Here is an 18,580-nt window from a genome sequence, read left to right as displayed (position 1 = left end):
AGCAGTGGCACCTCACTCCCACTCGCCGCCTACTTTCGACACGCACAAAAATAAAGATTAGCCCCCACTCTGCCTCCGTTTTTATTGATGTAAGTATTTCTTTGCATCGCGGCACGCGGAGCCTCGCCAGCGCCCTGACACTGCGGCGCCCGCACCAGCGAACCACGGAACTTGGGACCGAGACAATGGCCTGTAATTGATGTATTGCCATCAACAATAAAGACCAATTCTCCTCTCCCCGCCATTCCGACCATCCCCCTCCTCCCATCCCCCCCTTCTCCACCTCCCATCTCCTCTCCCGGGGCCACCGAGGGAAAGAAAACAAACAAGAAATTAGCAGGGGACGCCGAGCGCAGAGCGAAACGCCCGCCTCTACGCCGTCGAGGACGCAAAAAAACGAAAAAAGTTATTAAAGTTTGGATCCCCCAATTTATTCGTCTCTGCTCGCCCATTTTTAATTAAACATCGCGAAGCTGCTTTTTGCATGTTCATTTCGTTTGGTTGTTTGTTGTGGTGTTTTTTGCGGGGGAGGGAAGGTTCTTTTTTCCTCCACTTAATCTTAAATCACACGTAGACCAAGTAACAAACACATGTGAAGCCATTCCCGGGAGCTTCCTGCTGCGCACGCGGCGCGCACCAGGAGAAAAGCTTTCCGGGACCGCCAGCTCCGCTAGGTTCCTGACTGCATGCGGTGCCCGGGAGGCCCGGACTTTCAAGAAGCCAAGATTGTTACGAGAAGGATGCGGGCGGCTCCAAACACGGGCACATTCCGGGAAAGGAGTGTGCAAGTGCACGCAAACGCGTTCGTGTACCTGGGAGAGTGTGGGCTGGTGGGTGTGCAAGGACCCCTGTTTGTGGGATAGGGGGCGGGTGCGGGATTTACACGTGCTCCGGTACACGTTCCCCGGGGTCTGGGAGAAGCTAGCCGCTCACACCCCAGGAGCGCGCAGATCCATCTTTGCCGAGGGATCTCTTTAAATATTCAGTGAGAAATAATGGCATTTGAAGCACCACCTATGGAAACATTATTATCTTCATTCTTCAACATCAGCCCCACTGATAGCTTCGTTTGTCTTTTTATCAAAATCTACTGTACCCATCAGGACCTGGGGAGAAAGGGAGAGCGAGGCGGAGAGGGTGTGAATGTGTGTGTTAGGGAGTGCGCGAGGGCAGAAGAGAAGAAAGTAAGAGAAAAGGTGGAAAACGGACGATCAGGGAGAAAGAAGGGAGAAGTTATACCAATAAAAAAATAATAAAGTCAGCAGATGAAAAATAAACATTCACCAGCACACTAAAACACATTTACACCTTAAAAATAAAAGATTTAAGAAGCTAAGAGAAAGGTCCTTTACAGGAGCGCAGTACGGGTCCAGAGTACCCGAAGTCGGCTCGTGAGACTGGTGCCCACTTCGCGCGAACCGACCGTGTCACCAGCTAGACTGAAGGGCGCTCGCAAATTGGGGCGTCCTTATGAGCTCTCTCCTTTCCTGATCGCGAGATAGGGCAGGGATTGTGTATCTGCACCCCCCTCCTCCCCCATTACTCAGCCGAAGTTTAGTTTAGTTCTTCGGGCGCAGGACTTCGAGAACCTTGGAGCGAGGAGACCCAGAGGCGCGAGGGGAAAGAGCTAGGCTGAGCCGCGTACCGAGTCTCAGGTTCGCGGGCGCCTGAGCCCGGCAGAGGGATCGGGCTCCCGGCTCTGGGCCCTGGGGTGCGAGAAGGGAGGTTGCATCTCAGCTTCGGGGAGATGGTGATAGAGCGAAAAGTTTGGGCGAAGCGCTCGGCAAGTGCCCGAAAAGTGGAGGCGAGCTTCCGCGCCTCCAGGCAGCCTCGGACAGAACACCTTCCCACCGCCACCCCCCAACCCAGTTTCCCGGCTCTGGGCCGCCACCTCGTCCCCGAAGGCTGGGGCGCAGCCCCCTCCCCAGGGCGGGGTGCCCAGGGGTCCCGGGGACTGGCCCAGTCCAGTGCCCGGTCCGGCCGGGCCGTGTCTCTCCAGGCCGGGGCGGGCTGCTGCGCTCAGGGTGAGCTGCAGCCCCTCCCCTCCCCCCGGCCGGAGCTGAACTCGCAGCCCAGGCCGGTCCCCGCTCTCCGCCCGCCCGGGGCTCTGCGGCGCCACCGCTGCCGCCGCCTCCCCGCGGAGTGACGCGCCCTGCAGCCAACCGGGGCAGCCGGGGGGGAGGTCCGGGAGGGGTCCTGGGCGGAGCCGGGCCGCCCCCTTATCCCACGGGCTCAGGGCTGCTTCTCCCGAAAACTTCAGCCCTAATTGTCCTGGGAATGTCCGAGGTAGAGAAAGGGAGCGAGGGAGCAAGCAAGAGGCTGGAGAATCAGGGTCCCTGGCGGGGAGGGGATGGGGTGGCGGGAGAACTGCCCCTCCCCCCGGCCACAAACCCATCAGGTTCCCAAACCTTTCCTGGATCCTCTTCTCCGCGCCCCCGCGAGCCCGGGATCCAGGGGATGGAGAACTCGGGGCTGAGGAGCGCCGAGCCAGGCGGGAGGGAGGCCGAGCCGTGGGCGGGAGGCGGACCGGCGTGGGGCTGGCTCTTCCCCACTCGCTTATTTTTTTTTTATGGGGGTGGGGGTGGGCTGCTTTCTGGTAGCTCTTAAAGAAACGAAGAAACACTCACGAAACGGGACGCCCTCCCCCCAAATCCCGCCGCGGGACTCCCTCCCCCCGCGGGCCGGCGCGCCTCGCGCCCGAGTTGGGAAGTTCGCAGCGCGCCGCCAGCCTGAGTCCCCAGCCCCCGCCGCCCGGCCCCACCCCCCACCGGGGCGGCTCAATTCCGGGGAGGGCATGCTAATTTGGGTCGGCCCAGCCCGGGATAGGGGGGCGAAAGAGGGAGGGGAGAGGGAGAGGAGAGAGAGAGCGGGGGGCGCCGGCCGGGGCGCCGGGCCCGCAGTGGAGAGGAGGCCGGCCCCCGGCGGCCTGGCCGCGGAGTCCCGGGCGGTCGCAAAGAGGGTTAACCCAGTGTCGGGCGGCGCGGCGTGCAGAGCCAGCCCCGCGGCCGGCTTATTGGGCCAGCGCGCGGAGAGACAGGGGTCTGCAGCAAATCACGAACTAATTGATTAAGGCGAGCGGGTTTGAATAGCGCTGGCCCGGTGCCAATCGCCTTTCAAAGAGCCCCTCTATGATTAATCGCAATGCATTATTGATAATCATAATTATAGCAGGACACATGCGCGCTGTGCCCGGGGCCGGGGAGCCGGGGAGGGGGCGGGCGGGCCGGCGGGCGGGGGGAGCCGCCGCCGCCGCCGCCGCTCGATTTCCGTAATTTTGAGAAGATTTTTTTTTAGTAATTTTTTATTCTGCCCCAGCTGATGTTTGAGCCAGCATGTCGCGGAGGAAGCAAGCGAAGCCTCAACATTTCCAATCCGACCCCGAAGTGGCCTCGCTCCCCCGGCGAGATGGTGAGTGCTCCGGCCCGCGCCGTGGACACACACACACACACTCACATTCACGCACACTCGGATCCACGCACACGCGGCTGGCCCCCGCGCCCCCTACCTCGCCGCCGCCGCGGCCCCGATTGCTTCTTCCACTCGGCGTAATTTTTTTTTTTTCTTTTTAATTTTCAATTTGCCTTTGCTGGGCTTTCCCCCGCTGCCCCGGCGAAAGCGAGCACATCTCCCGGCAGGATCTTTCCGGAGTTGTTGGGTCCTCCCGGGGGAAGGAGGGCGGGCATGCCGGCCTGGCTTCTCCGTCCCGGCTTTTCCGGGGATCCCAGCCACCGCCGGGACCCGGGAGCCCCATGAGGCGTGGGTGCTGGCGGAGGTCGTCCCCGCCGGACCGCAAGGGGCCCCTGGCGCTCCCCGCGCCGCGCCCCGGGGCCCCCGGCCCGGCCTCCGCCTCCCGGCCCTGCTGCCAGCGGGAAGGAAGTTTACTTCGGGCGCTGGGCTGAACTCCGAGCGTGGGGGAGCTCGCTGCACCCCCACTCCCCGCCCCACGCGCACACTCCCCCTCGGCCCGCGCTAGAACGGGGTGCCTTTGGAGGTTCAGAGCTGCAAGAAGATGGGTACTGGTGTCGGGGCGCCCGCGCCTGACCTGCTGGGGTCGCGGCCGGGGTGGAGAGTGCCGCTGGCCGCCAGTTGTTCCGGAGACGGTGCAAACGGACGGGGGAAGTGTCGGGGTCTGGCTCGCAAAGTTTATCTCCGCATCTCTTCCCCCAACAATTGCACCCTCTGCCCCCCAAAATCTTTACGGTCTGTATGCGCCCTCTGCGGATCGTGGTGCCCCCTACTTCCAGGGGGGTCGGGGAAGAAGTCGTAGGATAGTTTTTCAGGTTTGCGGGTGACCAGCCAGAGTGGAATCCCCCCTGAAACAGGGGCACTCGCTTTCCCCCATGGAGGCGACAACTGTGGGTCCCGAAGGGGCTGAACAAGTCCAGAACAAAGTTTGTGTGTGGGAGCTCTGGCAAAGGGTGGAAGATATCCGGGCAGGGAGTTGGGGTACAGAGGGAGGACACCTGGAATCCCTCCTTGCTCCTAAAGGTGTTTCACTGTACCGGCCTCAAAGCTCCCAGGCCTAGCACCCGAGGCAATGCAGCGGCGCCCGGGCTCGGGTCCCCGGGTCGTCCCGGCGCGATGCTGGCCTCTCGGCTGCGGGAGAACGGACAAGGAGCAACCTCGGCGGGTTCTCAGCGGCTCTGGATGCCGCTCGGGATGCCCACGTCCTAGGCGGCATTTTGGGGTGTGGAGGAGGGAGCTGGGCCCCGACAGAGCTCCGAAGCGTGCCCCTGATCGACACCTCAGCCCACTAAGCTGCGGCCGCCCGGGCCCCCAGGTCCCCGGCTCGTTTCTCAGAGGCCTGCCTCTCGGTAGAGCTGGGGCACAGTGAAGCGAAGGGACCCCCGCTCCCTTTACCCCTGCTGTCGGGAAAGGGGAGTCCTGACTTGGGGTTCCTGTAAAAAAATGGGGGACTTGAAATCAATTAAGAAAATGCTTTACAATAACCCTCCTCCCGGCCCCCAGTATTTCCTCAAGCTTGAATCCTTACCCATGGCCTCTGCGATTTCTCAGTCCGCTGAAAAGAGCCCCTGAACCCCGCTTTCCACCCCAAGCGAAAGCAAGCACGCGGGGTAGATCGAGGTGAGATGACCCAAGGCCGCAGCAGCTGCGTCGAGTATTTTTCCGGGTTTTTCTCAGCTTAGTTTCTTCTGCTTCCCGCACCCACACCCATCTTTCCTAAAGTTTCTGGTGAGACCTTTTGCACCGGAAAACTGTTCAAGTTAACAGTTTGTACACAAAAAAAGCAAACTAGAGATAAGAGAGCATTTTCTAGTGTGTTTTGTACATTTGTACTGGTTTTCTACATTTTCAAAAAAAAAAAAGTCTCGGCCTTCTAGGAGAAATGATGCGTGCTAGATCTTTGCCTTTCGCCTTCTGTATCAGGAATTTTTAATAGTTAAGTCTTCTCATAAAGCAATAGTATAAAAGGAGTTCACTACCTGTTACCATTATTCTTTATTAGTACTAATTTTTTCAGTTTAGTTTATTTGAGCTTGGAGGTAAGTTAGTTAACTCCATCAAGTTTCCTTCCTTTCTCTTTTCTCTCCTTCTTTTGATTTCTCTTCCTTCCTTTCTTTTTTCTTCCCAAAAGCTGGTACATTGTCCTAAAGAAGCGGTAAACTATTAGGGGCTCCCTAGGAAACACCCCCTCCCAGCCTTCTTTCCTCACCTCTCCCCACCCCCTCCTCTTTTTCTTCGGTAGTAATGGTTTTAGGTTATGACTGTTTTTACATGGTTGAACAATAAGTTTGGGAGAAGTTGCCTAGAGGGTGGATTTTGTAATAGGGTTTCAGGATTTAGTGTGTTGTAATAATATTAGTACACAAGTAATCCTCCCCCAACGCTGGACATACAGGAGGGCCTAACATACTCCAGTTCTTTTTATTTGAAAGTAGTTCTGAGATAAATGGCATTGAAAGTTCATGACATAACTCAAGGTTACCTTTTAAAAGTCACCTTTTCTGCAGTGAGTTCAGCAATCTCATTCTTCTCCCCACATACAACCCCTACTTCTAGGAGTAGCTGGGTTTTCTGTTCGGTTTTGTTTTTTACGTAAAGAAACATTGTTACATTTTTAGATGGCAAGCCCCTTTTCAAACATTCTGATTACTTATGTCTTGAGATGGTCTTTGAAATATGACAAAGGAAATACGAAACATACCAAATTAAATCTAGTTCATGCACTTCTCCTTTACCAGCACCTCTAATTGTATGACTTCTACCCAGAGTGAGACCTAGAAAAGTTTGTAGACCCAAGTTACAGGAGCCCTGAAGAAGCGGCTCCCAAAGCTGAAAGCAGCGAGGGCTGCTTGGTGTTGTGTGTCTTGCCTGTGTGTGTTTGAGTGTGTGTGTGCTTACAAAGAAAACCCAGACCATGCTAAGAAGCCACACAGACAGCTTCATCTGAAGCAAGTGCAAACAAAAAACAAACACAAAAACCAAAACAAAAAGAAAAACAAGTATTTGGTCTATTTCAGGATGCTGGTATTTTATTTTACTTTAGTGTGCAGCTGCTATGCCAGAAACACTCTAAACTTGGTAATTTTTCTGCTTCTTATGAAACCAAGATTATGGCAAATATGACTTATCTCCTCAATGATATGCAACAAGTCTTGAATTACTTGCGGAAATATGACTGCTACTGGAAAGATTGTTTATCAAGTAAATAATTCCGAGGAAAGGGAATATTAGAATCTAATGATTTGATTTGTGGGTTCTTTACTATAAATTGGGATTTCAGTTGTGTGTTGTATGTGTGCGGGTTGGGGTTCTTCCTTTGGTGGCGTTTTTAAGATTCCTGTAATTTCTACATGGATGGCCCATTTAGACTCCATTCATTTATTTAAAAAGTATTTTGGTGCTCAGTTTTTTCAAGGAAAAGATAATATTGGAAGAATGAAACACCACGAATTGCAGCTAAAACACTAACAATCATATGAAGTATCATAAAAATTCCTCTTATTTATATTAATAATGAAATTCTATTATTTACCAAAGTAATTTGCTCATTTTGAGCAGTTTCATAGCAACACATTGATCTCTGGGCCCAAAAGGTTAGCGAGAACTATAATTAATTGCTTTTTTTAAAAATACCAACACCTGCAAGATAAGGCAGTTGGAAAGAATTCATGTTTAATCAGAGCTGTTTTAAGTTTGCATAATGGAAGATTCTGAATGAGAAAATGCAAACCGGTGTTTTGTGATTTGCTTCAGGCCGCACATACTTTGTAAAATGTTAAAAAACAAACACACAAACGAGCAAAGTCTAGTTAGGCATGAGGGTACTATGTGTGAAAGTGAATATGTGATACTGAATGTTTTGTAGTTTATTTTACGTCAAGTTTCCCCTAGAGTTCATTGGCACAAGTGCCAATGTATAGATTCTTCTCTGGGGGCTCTATTTCTTTTCTTTATACTTTTGGAGGTAGCAAGTTGTCTTTACCAACAGAAACTTTTAGAAGGTAGAACTCCACATTTTTGTGGTGGAGATCTTTCTGGGACAGAAATAGGCAGACTGGTTAAGTTTTTGAAATTGTCAAAAGCCAAACTCTGTGTAGGAACCAGAACAAATTCCTTCTGCAACCTCAGCTAGGTTTTTCTGAGACACTTCTTGGTGCAGATAGCACCAGAATATTCCAAAAATATTCTTAGATTATTAAAACTGAAGTAGTTTGGCGAAAGAGGTGGAAAGTTAACCGAAGAACTAACACTCCTCCCCCCAAAAAAGAAAAAAGTTTGTGTGCCAGGCTTTAGAAAACCTAGATGTGTCAAGCTGTTTTAACCTTTGCTAGCCTCCTCCCATGCAAAGGTGACAAGGTCCAGATCATAATATGTCCTTCTGTATCTTCCCAGTGACCCCCAAATTGAATCCTGCTAGTCACTTAGCAGGAAGTTAGTAGTTTATTTTAGTTTCACCTTATCAGCTTGACTTCTTTTCCTAACCTTATTCCCCTGTCACCCTCAGATGCCAGACCCCCGAAGGGGAAGATTGACAGGTAGTTCCCATAGCTCAGTTTTACCCTCAAACAACAGGGATTTAGTTTCTTGTGCCTTTGCCAATGTTTATGTAGTCAAAGTTTAGATCTTGCCTTAAGGAGTCTCTTTTTACGCGTCACTGCAATAGGAAAGCCACAAAGAAGTTTTTGAACAAACCCTTGCAACTGGAACCCCATCTAGTGTTCAGTTTGATTCATCCATGGGAAAGACATTTCCCCCTTTCATTTATTGTGTACATTAGGTGGGCTTGGATCACTATTTTAAAAGCAATGCCTCGTCCATGTTATTTTTGCAGAGATTTCACTTGTATTCTTCCACTAGAGAATACGCTAATCCCGGTCAGAACAGTGAGTGAACTTGGAGGGTACCAGGAAATTTGTCATTTGGTGGCATATCACATCGAGGAAACTTTAGACATCACAGAAAATATGCACAGCATATGTCGTAGTGTTTAAAATTTCTTTGGAATCTTAAGTTGGACATTTGGATTCAGACTTTTCCCAGGTCGGTGCAGAAAAAAAAAAAAAAAAAAGATAAAAGACCAATCAATCAAATATGTTTGTGATAAGAAAAGGAACAGGCTGTTAAAATTAAGGACTCCAAAACCACTGTCATGAGCAATTCTATTAAGAAATGTAAATGCAATTTTAACATAATGGGAAGTACAGTGAAGTGTCTTTCTGAAGAGCTCCAAAAAAGAAAACTAAATCTGGTAGAGTAAGGTGGTTGTGTTTGTTTTTTGTTTTGTTTTTTTCCTTTCCTGGCTGGCTAAACCTTTCTGTGTGGGGCATAGTTTTATTTTTATTTTCTCAGTAGACAGATATGGTAGAACACTTGAATTTTCTGCTTCCGATTCTGCAGTTTGGTTCAGAGGATGAAAAACTGACAGATTTGAATTAGGCACCAAGTAACTAAAAAGTACAACAGGAACTAAAGCATCTAGGATTTTAATATAAATTTGGTGGAGGTATAAGATCACTCTTCCCCGCCCCCCACCAAAAGGCCCAGAAAATTCCAAATATCTGTTTGTGTGTACATACTTAGAAAACCACTGCTTCTTAAATTTTGGTATCTGACTAGGGTTGCTTACAAAATTAATCTGCATGCAAAATCCATAGAAAAGGAACAGGAATGTTATTTTCACCATAGTACAAGGAACAAGGCAACTGTATTTACTATAATGGGGTCACCAGTTGCAATCCTGTGTAACAGATTACTGAGAGAGATACAAGATAGCAGACAATCAGAAAAATGAATTAGAACTGTTCGTGTGTGTGTGTGTGTGTGTGTGTGTGTGTGTGTGTGTGTGTATGTGAGAGAGAGAGAGAGAGAATGTGTGTGTGCATGTGTATCTTACTACAACTTAAAATATTCCCTTTGGTAAAGAGTCCAACTAGTCCTCATGTTTTGTCTTTTTTTTTTTTTTTTTTAAAATAAAAGACTGTTTCCTTGGAGTTTTGTTCCGAATGTAGATAGATTTAAAGTTAAGAATTATTACAGTGTAGCGACACCTGCTTTTGAAATAAATCAAAATAGATACCAGTATTTTGGGGGCATAGGGGTGTTCATAAACATCAGGAAATTAAATTAGTTCACTCTACAGTGAGATCAAATGTCAGCTTATTAAAAATGTTGTGAAAACCTAAGCTAAAATATGGGCAACTTTTTAACACAGTCTCTTAAAAGCAGGCAGGCATTTATTTTTAAACATCTATATTTTCCATCCACTTAGCACAATCCTAAATATAAAAATGTTCAGGTTGAAACACTTGAAAATTCTCAAGTGAGTCTTGAGGCAGCACAAATGCAGAATTCGAGTGCAGGAAAGTAATAATCAGCTAAATCCTATAAAGTAACCTGCCTTTTACTTTCTCTATTTATTATGAGAATATCAGATGTTTGCAAGTTATAAAGAATTAAAATCTCTTTTAATCGTGAGCACAGATGTGCTAAATATTTGAAGCAACTACATTGTAATGTGTACAATTGATGAAGTCAGTTTTCTGATTTCCCTTGCTAGTTATTTAGTTCTGAATCTGTCATTATTTGTCTAAGCCCAGCTGACCAAGCAAAACTGTGTTTTAAAGTGGCTTTATGTTTTGATAAATGTGAGCTGGTTGAAAAGTATTTTCCACTGAATGCAGAGCTTAATAGAACATGCTGACATAATAGTTTTAATGCATTTTGTTGAAAATGTGTGAACAAACAGAATAGCTTTTGTTCCTTCATAATTGGCTGTAAAAGTAGATGGAAACATAACCATTACATATGGAAATGTGCAAAGAGAAAGAAATAACATTTCTGTTGAATATATTAGGAATTGCATTTCCTAGTTTAAAATAAGCATCTGAAATGGATGCATCATTTAAAATTGGTTGTCAAAATAAGAAGCTTTAAAGAGAATTTTTTGTCACATTATTTTTGTCCCAAGTTAAGCAACATAACTTTAGCAAATTTCATCTAATATTTTGTTTATATGATTTTAAGGCAGGGGGAGAAGCAGAAAGTGCTTAAAACAGCACCTTCCATGTGCATAGGAATCCAGTGCCAATTAGGATGATTAAACATTAAATTAAAACCAAATCATTATTGGTATTTTCTGCTACAACTAAGATTTGTTTGGTGGTGTTAATGCATTTTGCACTATACCCTTGTGGAGATTAAAAGATGGGTATTAGGAAAGCTGGCTTGTTAAGTATAACTTAGCTACTCAAATAACACTCCCAGTGAATAAAGTGTGCGTACATTTGGCATACTTCACCAGGGATTCTAATCAACTTCGGCATCACTCAAGGCAAATAGAGTTAAGGAATTTCCAGAAGTTAGTATTTAGGTATTAATTTTATTTTCTGGAATGCAAACTAGTCATGTTTTTAAAAATATTTACTACAAAAAGGCAAACAGCTGACACTTTCCAATGGACTTTAAGTTTACTGAAAAAAGCAGCATTTTGATTTTACATTTATTCATATCTGCAATTACTTTGTTTTATGCAAGTTTTCTGGGAGATTCAATTTGGAAGTCATGGAAACTACCTATTATCTGATTCAGTTCTGCAGAAAAGCATGCAGGGAGGTAATCCTTGAATTAAACAGTTTTTTTTTTTTTTTTCCACAGCCTTCTTAGATGACCACACACCATTTGTACAACAGAAGTTGGTGTTCCCCATGCTGGGCAAACAATGGGAAGCCATCCTGTCTTTGAATAGGATGTTAGCTTGGAGTTAGAGATTTTTCTGTTTAATTTACAAATGGATCTTAGTGAGAAGACATCTGAGCAACCAATGGAAACAAACATGAAATAAAGGGATTTTTATAATAAAAGGTTCAGGACAATCTGTTAAACAATTGATAACAGTTAAGAGCAAACTGTTTTTAAAGGCATTCAGACAAGGAGAGCTGCAAAGCATTTCAAACCCTAAACCAAGAATTATTTCTTAGGAGATGGGAGCACTTTTCAACTGCACATCCTTCTTGAAGTTGATGTTTAATCAGAAATGTAAATCTTGTGCCAGATTTTATAGACATAGAGAGCACTTTTGATGAAATATTTAGAGGCATAATGTTGCCATTCGGAGCACAGTGGCATATATTACTTGATTAGTGGAATGGTAGCCGGAGTTACATCTTTAATTTTAAAAATAAACATGCCAGGGAGTGATATATAGGTGCCAGGCAAGCCTTGTAACGGATTATGATCATTGTGTTTCTCTTCATTGTGTGTGTTGCCATTCCTTTTGTGTTCAAGTGAGTTTTGAGGAGCGGTCTGGAGGATTTGTTACTGATGTGACTAAAGTGTGTTTGTCACGGATCAGACTTAGTGCAGGTTCGAGGTAGGGGCTTGAGGTGATTTTCAAGTTGTCAGTCTACAGCTTGATGATATGCATTTTTTTTCCCCCTTGTCAACAACTGATTGGAACCTGAATGACTACAAATTAGTTTAGTGACAGAACAAACTGTCACAGATATCTTTGAGTCAGTTGAAAATGAATAAGGTTGACAGAAACTCAAGAGCCTAATAAGTCCTCAGAATGGTTTGTGGACCCTCTCCGGACGAGTAGACAATAAGGTGTATAAAAGATTGGAAATCAATATTTTGCTATGGAATTTCATCATGCACCAGTGTTTCCCATTTGTAGTATTTTGTATTTTGATGAATTATCTGAAGGCCACAACTCTCTGAGATACCGGATGGATAGAATTCCTCCATACCCTTAAAAATTAATTATGGATGTTCTTAGGTAATATTGATTGGTTTTCAGGGGCTACAGTTTTGAGTTTTGCAGGTAAAAAACCATTGATTAGCCTTTTTTTTTTTTTTTTTTTTTAAAGTCACAGGTGACTGTGTGTCCTGGCCCCTTTACTAACCCTGCACCTTTTTGACCTTTGTAGGAGACACAGAAAAGGGTCAACCGAGTCGCCCTACTAAGAGCAAGGATGCCCACGTCTGTGGCCGGTGCTGTGCCGAGTTCTTCGAATTATCAGATCTTCTGCTCCACAAGAAGAACTGTACTAAAAATCAATTAGTTTTAATCGTAAATGAAAATCCAGCCTCCCCACCCGAAACCTTCTCCCCCAGCCCCCCTCCCGATAATCCTGATGAACAAATGAGTGACACAGTTAACAAAACAGATCAAGTGGACTGCAGCGACCTTTCAGAACACAACGGACTTGACAGGGAAGAGTCCATGGAGGTGGAGGCCCCGGTTGCTAACAAAAGCGGCAGCGGCCCTTCCAGCGGCAGCCACAGCAGTACCGCCCCCAGCAGCAGCAGCAGCAGCAGCAGCAGCAGCGGCTCCTCCACAGGTACCTCAGCGATCACAACCTCTCTACCTCAACTCGGGGACCTGACAACACTGGGCAACTTCTCCGTGATCAACAGCAACGTCATCATCGAGAACCTCCAGAGCACCAAGGTGGCGGTGGCCCAGTTCTCCCAGGAAGCGAGGTGCGGCGGGGCCTCTGGGGGCAAGCTGGCCGTCCCAGCCCTCATGGAACAGCTCCTAGCTCTGCAGCAGCAGCAGATCCACCAGCTGCAATTGATCGAACAGATTCGTCACCAAATATTGCTGTTGGCTTCTCAGAATGCAGACTTGCCAACATCTTCTAGTCCTTCTCAAGGTACTTTACGAACATCTGCCAACCCCTTGTCCACGCTAAGTTCCCATTTATCTCAGCAGCTGGCAGCAGCAGCTGGATTGGCACAGAGCCTCGCCAGCCAATCTGCCAGCATTAGTGGTGTGAAACAGCTACCCCCAATCCAGCTACCTCAGAGCAGTTCTGGCAACACCATCATTCCATCCAACAGCGGCTCTTCTCCCAGTATGAACATATTGGCAGCGGCAGTTACCACCCCGTCCTCTGAAAAAGTGGCTTCAAGTGCTGGGGCCTCCCATGTCAGCAACCCAGCGGTCTCATCATCGTCCTCACCAGCTTTTGCAATAAGCAGTTTATTAAGTCCTGCGTCTAATCCACTTCTACCTCAGCCAGCCCCCGCTAACTCGGTTTTCCCCAGCCCTTTGCCCAACATCGGAACAACTGCAGAGGATTTAAACTCCTTGTCTGCCTTGGCCCAGCAAAGAAAAAGCAAGCCACCAAATGTCACTGCCTTTGAAGCGAAAAGTACTTCCGATGAGGCATTCTTCAAACACAAGTGCAGGTTCTGTGCGAAGGTCTTTGGGAGTGACAGTGCCTTGCAGATCCACTTGCGTTCCCATACCGGAGAGAGGCCGTTCAAGTGCAACATCTGCGGGAACAGGTTCTCCACCAAGGGGAATCTGAAAGTCCACTTTCAGCGCCACAAAGAGAAATACCCTCATATCCAGATGAACCCCTATCCTGTGCCTGAGCATTTGGACAATATCCCCACGAGTACTGGCATCCCATACGGCATGTCCATCCCTCCAGAGAAGCCAGTCACCAGCTGGCTAGACACCAAACCAGTCCTGCCTACTCTGACCACTTCAGTCGGCCTGCCGTTGCCCCCGACCCTCCCAAGCCTCATACCCTTCATCAAGACAGAAGAGCCAGCCCCCATCCCCATCAGCCATTCTGCCACCAGCCCCCCAGGCTCTGTCAAAAGTGACTCCGGGGGCCCTGAGCCGGCCACGAGAAACCTAGGTGGGCTCCCAGAGGAAGCCGAAGGGTCCGCTCTGCCACCCTCCGGTGGCAAAAGCGAAGAGAGTGGCATGGTCACCAACTCAGTCCCAACGGCGAGCAGTAGCGCCCTGAGCTCCCCAGCGGCAGACTGCGGCCCCGTGGGCAGTGCCACCACTTTCACCAACCCTTTGTTGCCGCTCATGTCCGAGCAGTTCAAGGCCAAGTTTCCTTTTGGGGGACTCCTGGACTCAGCCCAGGCATCAGAGACGTCCAAGCTTCAGCAACTGGTAGAAAACATTGACAAGAAGGCCACTGACCCCAATGAGTGCATCATCTGCCACCGGGTTCTCAGCTGCCAGAGCGCCTTGAAAATGCACTACAGGACACACACCGGGGAGAGGCCCTTTAAGTGTAAGATCTGTGGCCGGGCTTTCACCACGAAAGGGAATCTTAAAACCCACTACAGTGTCCATCGTGCTATGCCCCCGCTCAGAGTCCAGCATTCCTGCCCCATCTGCCAGAAGAAGTTCACGAACGCTGTGGTCCTGCAGCAGCACATCCGAATGCATATGGGAGGCCAGATCCCCAACACCCCAGTCCCCGACAGCTACCCTGAGTCCATGGAGTCCGACACAGGTTCCTTCGATGAGAAAAATTTTGATGACCTAGACAACTTCTCCGATGAAAACATGGAAGACTGTCCTGAGGGCAGCATCCCCGATACACCTAAGTCTGCAGACGCCTCCCAAGACAGCTTATCCTCTTCGCCTTTGCCCCTCGAGATGTCGAGCATCGCTGCTTTGGAAAATCAGATGAAGATGATCAATGCTGGCCTGGCAGAGCAGCTGCAGGCCAGCCTGAAGTCAGTGGAGAATGGGTCGGTCGAGGGGGATGTCCTGACCAATGATTCATCCTCAGTGGGTGGTGACATGGAGAGCCAAAGTGCTGGCAGCCCAGCCATCTCAGAGTCTACCTCTTCCATGCAGGCTCTGTCCCCGTCCAACAGCACCCAGGAGTTCCACAAGTCACCCAGCGTTGAGGAGAAACCACAGAGAGTGGTCCCAAGTGAGTTTGCCAATGGTTTGTCTCCCACCCCAGTGAATGGTGGGGCTTTGGATTTGACATCTAGTCACGCAGAGAAAATCATCAAAGAAGATTCTTTGGGGATCCTCTTCCCTTTTAGAGACCGGGGTAAATTTAAAAACACTGCTTGTGACATTTGTGGCAAAACATTTGCTTGTCAGAGTGCCTTGGACATTCACTATAGAAGTCATACCAAAGAGAGACCATTTATTTGCACAGTTTGCAATCGTGGCTTTTCCACAAAGGGTAATTTGAAGCAGCACATGTTGACACATCAGATGCGAGATCTGCCATCCCAGCTCTTTGAGCCCAGTTCCAACCTCGGCCCCAATCAGAACTCGGCGGTGATTCCCGCCAACTCGTTGTCATCTCTCATCAAAACAGAGGTCAACGGCTTCGTGCATATTTCTCCTCAGGACAGTAAGGACACCCCCACCAGTCATATCCCGTCTGGGCCTCTGTCTTCCTCTGCCACATCCCCAGTTCTGCTCCCTGCTCTGCCCAGGAGAACTCCCAAGCAGCACTACTGCAACACGTGTGGCAAAACCTTTTCCTCGTCGAGTGCCCTGCAGATTCACGAGAGAACTCACACTGGAGAGAAACCCTTTGCTTGCACTATTTGTGGAAGAGCTTTCACGACTAAAGGCAATCTTAAGGTATCTTGCTCTGTCTGCACCATACCCACTCCATCAACCCTGTCCCGCTGCCATTGATTATCTATAGTGCATGCCCCCAGAGTCATCAGCCCAGATATTCAGGGAGAGAGCTCTTGCAAGGGAACCTGCTGCACATGGTTGACGGGGGAGAAACGAGGGTGTCTGGGAGGGTCAGGATCGTGGCAGGGACAAGGGCAAGCTGCAGCTCACTGAATGTCAGTGCACATTGAATAATTTGGTACCTAAGCGAAGGAGCGGCCTCTGTGTTGTCTTGCTAAGTGCACCAAATGAATTGCTTTACCTACCAAGGAAGACAGCCTGGCGTTGCCATGGGATATTGATTAAAGACCTCCATGTGGCCTGTGTGCTGCCTGTATCACTTAATAATTAGGGCTCTCGGCGTTTGCATCTATTTTTCATAACTATGCAGTCCAGCATGGTTTGTTTGTCTAAAAACAGTAACGTCACTGCTCTGCTAATGGGCATTATGATAATTGATTATACAGCATTTCCTACTGATATGTGTTGGAAATAAAGCAAATATGCTTAAGTTCTAGAGCAACAGTTGAGTGCTCTTAGTATGTACATTTTTCTGTTGACAGAGTATTTCTCTGGAGATTGCTCCCAGTACTGTGAGATGAATAATTACTTTCTGGCTTTTCTCTCCATACGCAGGCCCTCCAATGGGCAGTCAGGGAGGGATACCTTCTTCCCATCTGAAAAGGACATTTATAGGGTAAAGGGTGTCAGATACAATACTTACCATTGCAATGAGAGTGGACATAACAATTCTAACCCTGAAAGGAGCTATCCGCCACTGCCTGGCTTGCTTGAGGCCATTATAAGCTAAATATGGGTAATAAAAAAAGAGTAAGTAAGGCATCCTTTCCCAGGAAGAGGGGAGACAGCCCAGGGCTGCAGAGTGAGCACGTTATTACTAGACAGGAGGAATGCATGGTTCCTGTTGCCTTCACTGTCTATCACATGATGAGAATAGGCATTTAGGCCACTTGCTTTGTGGACATTTGGGATATGAGTTGAGACAGATTCAGCTATTAAGCTTCTCTCCCCCTCCTCTTTTTTTCCCCCCTCTCTCTCTCTCTGTCTGCCTGCCCTCCCCATATCTCAGGTACACATGGGCACTCACATGTGGAATAGCACCCCTGCACGACGGGGTCGGCGGCTGTCTGTGGATGGCCCCATGACATTTCTAGGAGGCAATCCCGTCAAGTTCCCAGAAATGTTCCAGAAGGATTTGGCGGCAAGATCAGGAAGTGGGGATCCTTCCAGCTTCTGGAATCAGTATGCAGCAGCGCTCTCCAACGGGCTGGCGATGAAGGCCAACGAGATCTCCGTCATTCAGAATGGTGGCATCCCTCCAATTCCTGGAAGCCTCGGCAGTGGGAACAGCTCACCTATTAGTGGGCTGACAGGAAACCTGGAGAGGCTCCAGAACTCAGAGCCCAATGCTCCCCTGGCCGGCCTGGAGAAAATGGCAAGCAGTGAGAACGGAACCAACTTCCGCTTCACCCGCTTCGTGGAGGACAGCAAGGAGATCGTCACGAGTTAAAGCAGCTCGGGCTGGAGACATAGCATTCATTCCTGTTCAGAACGCGGCCTATGGTGGCCTCCTACTCCTTGCCCTCCCCCCCATCCCGCCCCTTCCTTCATGTTCCCCAGATCTATGAACTACAACATTATGAAGACATTCTTTTGTACCTTGTTCAACTTTAGAGTTCTAAGAAAGCTTATTTATTAGTGATATAACCTTGCTTTGCAAACAGAATGCAAGCGTTAACTTTGGTCTTCTGTATTTTGGACTAAATACTAATTGACTAGAGTGCTGTAAACTTGCTGTAACATTTATGGCAATTGCAAGTTGCCCTGCTAGGCAGTTGTAATCTGGCATTAACTTATTTTCTATATCCAGTTTAATATGAATCTGGTGTTGATGCAATGCCTCAGTGATGCATTAGATCTCTAATAAAGTCTGTATATACATGTACACTTTGATCCTGCTGGAAAATTTTATCAGCAAACACATTGTCTAATCTTTCAAAACAGATTTAAGGAAAAGACTTAAAGTACAGACTGAACAGTGTGGGTCTTTGAAAGGTTTGGTTTTTTGATTTTTATTCTAAAATTCAAACTTTTTTTTTTTGTAGATTTAACCATTTCCATTTTGAACTGCTATTTGTATCGTGCTTTTTACTTGAGTCGTCTTCAATGTTAATAAGTTTCTGTACAGTAATAAGCACGCAGAATTCTTTAGAGAAAAAACAAGTGTTGTTTTGGTAGTTGAAACTGAGACGTAACATTTTGCCTTGTAGGTATATTCACGATAGAAAATGTGTGCTGGAATTTCACAATGCTGCTAAGTATAGCATCTTGAACAACCTTCAGTGGAGAAAATGTAGATGCTCTTGTATATACAATAAGAAATATCACTTTCATTCAAATGTACATATGTTCCTTACAAGAGCAAATGCTTCTTGATCAAGAGAGCAGGTATAGTGTTTGTTTATTTTGTATTAGGTATGGAAGAAAAAAATTGGACTGTTACATGCACTTTCTTGGAAAGTTGAAAGGAAAGGGGGGGGTCCAATTTCTTTAACATTTAATACTTACTAACAACAGAGATACTGTAATTTTACTCAAGTAATCAAATACATTTTTTTTTGCAACAGATAAAACAGTATACTGTGTCTGTGTTTTTAGAGTGCATTTCCATTTAGCCAGGCC

The 18,580-nt window shown here is 47.6% G+C and overlaps 1 protein-coding gene and 2 long non-coding RNA genes across 3 annotated transcripts in view; 1 reads left to right on the top strand and 2 right to left on the bottom strand.

The window, feature by feature from the left end:
• The window catches only part of LOC144337940 (uncharacterized), a 30,062-nt gene extending 27,070 nt beyond the window's left edge, over nucleotides 1-2,992 (bottom strand). Inside the window, exon 1 of the long non-coding RNA XR_013411593.1 lies at nucleotides 2,409-2,992. This is a non-coding gene — a long non-coding RNA (uncharacterized LOC144337940). The remainder of the gene's footprint in view (nucleotides 1-2,408) is intronic.
• A 149-nt stretch (nucleotides 2,993-3,141) lies between these two features.
• SALL1 (spalt like transcription factor 1) lies at nucleotides 3,142-18,531 on the top strand. Its single transcript, XM_015126115.3, has 3 exons — nucleotides 3,142-3,408; nucleotides 12,393-15,838; nucleotides 16,968-18,531. The coding sequence occupies exons 1-3, from the start codon at nucleotides 3,333-3,335 to the stop codon at nucleotides 17,406-17,408; spliced, it is 3,963 nt and encodes a 1,320-aa protein (XP_014981601.3). The 5' UTR covers nucleotides 3,142-3,332; the 3' UTR covers nucleotides 17,409-18,531.
• Nucleotides 3,972-12,386, bottom strand: LOC106995014 (uncharacterized). Its single transcript, XR_013411595.1, has 2 exons — nucleotides 4,994-12,386; nucleotides 3,972-4,898 (listed from the first exon to the last, which is right to left on the bottom strand). It is a non-coding gene; the product is annotated as an uncharacterized LOC106995014 (long non-coding RNA).
• Nucleotides 18,532-18,580: the final 49 nt, after the last annotated feature.

This window comes from Macaca mulatta, chromosome 20 (genome assembly GCF_049350105.2).
Source record: "Macaca mulatta isolate MMU2019108-1 chromosome 20, T2T-MMU8v2.0, whole genome shotgun sequence".
Lineage (NCBI taxonomy): Eukaryota > Metazoa > Chordata > Mammalia > Primates > Cercopithecidae > Macaca > Macaca mulatta.
The sequence above is the reverse complement of the archived record's forward strand: the minus strand, read 5'-3'. Positions and strand labels throughout refer to the sequence as shown.

What these genes read in the sequence shown, in the direction of transcription:
- SALL1 (XM_015126115.3), top strand. Translation starts at nt 3,333, where the DNA reads ATGTCGCGGAGGAAGCAAGCGAAGCCTCAACATTTCCAATCCGACCCC. An exon ending in CTCGCTCCCCCGGCGAGATG is followed by an intron (nt 3,409 to 12,392) that starts GTGAGTGCTCCG and finishes TGACCTTTGTAG; the next exon opens with GAGACACAGAAAAGGGTCAA. An exon ending in CGACTAAAGGCAATCTTAAG is followed by an intron (nt 15,839 to 16,967) that starts GTATCTTGCTCT and finishes CCCATATCTCAG; the next exon opens with GTACACATGGGCACTCACAT.